This window comes from Malus sylvestris, chromosome 2, assembly GCF_916048215.2.
Source record: "Malus sylvestris chromosome 2, drMalSylv7.2, whole genome shotgun sequence".
In the NCBI taxonomy this organism is placed as follows: Eukaryota; Viridiplantae; Streptophyta; class Magnoliopsida; order Rosales; family Rosaceae; genus Malus; species Malus sylvestris.
Window position 1 is genome coordinate 8,955,365 of NC_062261.1, and position 2,431 is coordinate 8,957,795.

At 39.7% G+C, this 2,431-nt stretch overlaps 1 protein-coding gene across 2 annotated transcripts; it reads left to right on the top strand.

The window, feature by feature from the left end:
* The first annotated feature begins 338 nt into the window (after positions 1-338).
* LOC126610326 (uncharacterized) lies at positions 339-2,186 on the top strand. 2 transcript variants are annotated; one of them, XM_050278378.1, is made up of 2 exons: positions 339-626; positions 1,331-2,186. In XM_050278378.1, the coding sequence occupies exons 1-2, from the start codon at positions 448-450 to the stop codon at positions 2,091-2,093; spliced, it is 942 nt and encodes a 313-aa protein (XP_050134335.1). In that variant the 5' UTR covers positions 339-447; the 3' UTR covers positions 2,094-2,186. The 2 variants fall into 2 exon arrangements, with proteins under 2 accessions (XP_050134335.1, XP_050134338.1); XM_050278381.1 differs by having other exon boundaries at positions 1,376-2,186.
* The last annotated feature ends 245 nt before the right edge of the window (positions 2,187-2,431 follow it).

Here is a 2,431-nt window from a genome sequence, read left to right on the forward strand (position 1 = left end):
AAACCAAACCGGACCGAAGCCGAAAAAAACCGAACCGAACCGAATCTGCCCAGTTCGGTTTCGGCTTTTGAGGTTCGAAAACCGAACCGAACTGAACCGAACCGATATATATATATTTAATTATTTTTTTCATTGTTTATAAATAGTTTAGTCATACAATTATAACAAAACAGAACTTGTTGTGAAGTTGGTTAGTGAAACTTTCCAAGCTGGTGGAGCGCATGGGTTCGAACCCTCTTCACGCCCCCTGGATTTTGGGATTTTTTTTAATTTTTATAATCAAATCAATAAAACCCTAGCAGCCACACTTTTTCTATTTGTCATTCCCCTCATCTCTCTCTGCGCAGCCACATATCCAGACTTCCTCCATGCCTCCAATTTCTCCCTCTTCTCTCTCTCGTCCCTTCTTCTCTCTCAGTCCTCCCTCAAGCTCCAGCACCGATCCTCATGGTTGCGAGCGTGCAGACCCTGCAGCAACCCTTCCTCTCACTCGCCGTCGCCGTCTCCAGCACCCATCCCCGTCGCCGTCTCTCAGCGATCTTTCTCTTATCCCTCTCACTCGCCGTCGACTTTCTCTCGCCGGTTCAAGGCTCAAGTGTCGACCCACAAATCCCCTCCTTTGCAAGGTTAGTCTCTCACCCCATGATGCGTTTTGCAGATTTTTTTTTTCAATTTCGTTGGTTCTGAACTTCTGATGAATTTGATCTGTAGCTTCTAAATTTCATGGTTTTGCAATTTGTTTTGGGTATGCTGGATTTGGTTAGGTAACTTCATTTATGAACACTATTAGACTATTAGTTGAGGTTTGATTAATTTGTGAGAGTACATACGGTTTGATTAATTTGTTTTGGGTATGCTGCTGCTGAAGCCTGGATTTGGTTCTGCAAGTGTAGCTTTATGACTATTAGATTTAGACTATGAGTTGCTGCAGATTACTTGTTGTTTGTTGTGTCTGAGGTTGTTAATAACTAGTTTAATCCATCTGGTAGTAAATTTAAAGTGGAAGCGGAGAGGAAGATTTTGGAGGTGAGGGAGGGACAAAATAATGAAATGGCTTGTGAAAATTTAAGTGGGAAAATTGATGTGAATAAACAAACTAAAGGGTCAGAACTCAGAAACATGGTTAATATATAACAAACATGGTTGTTTGATGTGCTTCTGAACGAGCAGCAGAAATATGGTTACTTATTTTACTCAATAGCACAGATTCTTTGTGACGTGTTTAGCACAGCTTCTTCAATTGGTTTTAAGTTTTAACCTGAATATGGTTACTTATTTTACCATTTCCAAAGCAATCTAGATGGCTGATATTAACTACATTTGTGCATAGGCTTCTAGCTTTTTTGGGACTAATTCACTTGTTAGCGGGATGCAGAGGAAGGAGAATGAGACAGATGATGATGAACAAGACAGATGCGGTGTTGAGCGAAAGCAAGGTTGAAGAGCAAAATGCTACGTTGAGCGAAAGCAAGGTTGAAGAGCAACAATGGCCATTAATGAAAGAGACTGAAGATAAAAATGCGCCATTGTTGGACAAGACTGAAGGAAATACTGCATCATTGCTGAACGGGACTGTTGAGCAAAATATGCCATTGTTAAACAAGACTGAAGACGAAAATGCTGAATTGAGCGAAAAAAAGATTGAAGAGCAACAATGGCCTGTGATGAAAGAGATTGAACAGAAAAATGCGACTTTGTTGAACGAGGCTGAAGAGAAAAATGCTTCGTTAAGCGTAAACAAGTTTGAAGTGCAGGACACGACATTGATGAACAAGACTGAAGGGAAAAATGCGCCATTGTTGAACGAGACCGAAGAGAATAATGTGCATTTTTTGTGGTTGTTTTGCATTTTTTGGAGGAAAAAAAAAACTAAAAAAAAACCGAAACCGAACCGAAAAAAACCGAAAAAAATTTGGGCCGAACCGAACCGAACCGAAATTTCGGTTTGGTTTCGGTTTTGGCAAAAAACCGAACCGATAAGAACCGAACCCAGCCCTACAGCAAGGCATGCAAATAAATGGTGTGCAGTATTATTCGTGATGGAGAGCCTGCAGCAGTTTTTCACGTTTTCAAAAACATACAGCATGATATAATATATATAATTAATGTTAGAGAGATTAAATGTGTAGATTATAATTGTAAATTAAATGACGTATCATCAATAAAAAATAAACACGTTAATTACACTTAGGTAGAAGAAAAAAGCTCATCTACCACGGTTGATGTCCGTGATAAATTACAATTTACCACGGGCATCGTGCCCGTTAGTATTATGGATGTGATGAAAAGTCTTTATTTCTACCATGGGCTATGCCCGTTGTCAAATGCAGTATAACCACGAATTATGCCTGTGGTAGATTGATAGCTAACATCACGTGTTATGGCCATTGTGGATTACAAATTGATCACGGCTAGTGCCCGTTATTAAAAA

Coding starts and splice junctions, on each gene's coding strand:
- LOC126610326 (XM_050278378.1), top strand. CDS start 448: ATGGTTGCGAGCGTGCAGACCCTGCAGCAACCCTTCCTCTCACTCGCC. Junction 627..1,330: donor CAAATCCCCTCCTTTGCAAG/GTTAGTCTCTCA, acceptor ATTTGTGCATAG/GCTTCTAGCTTTTTTGGGAC.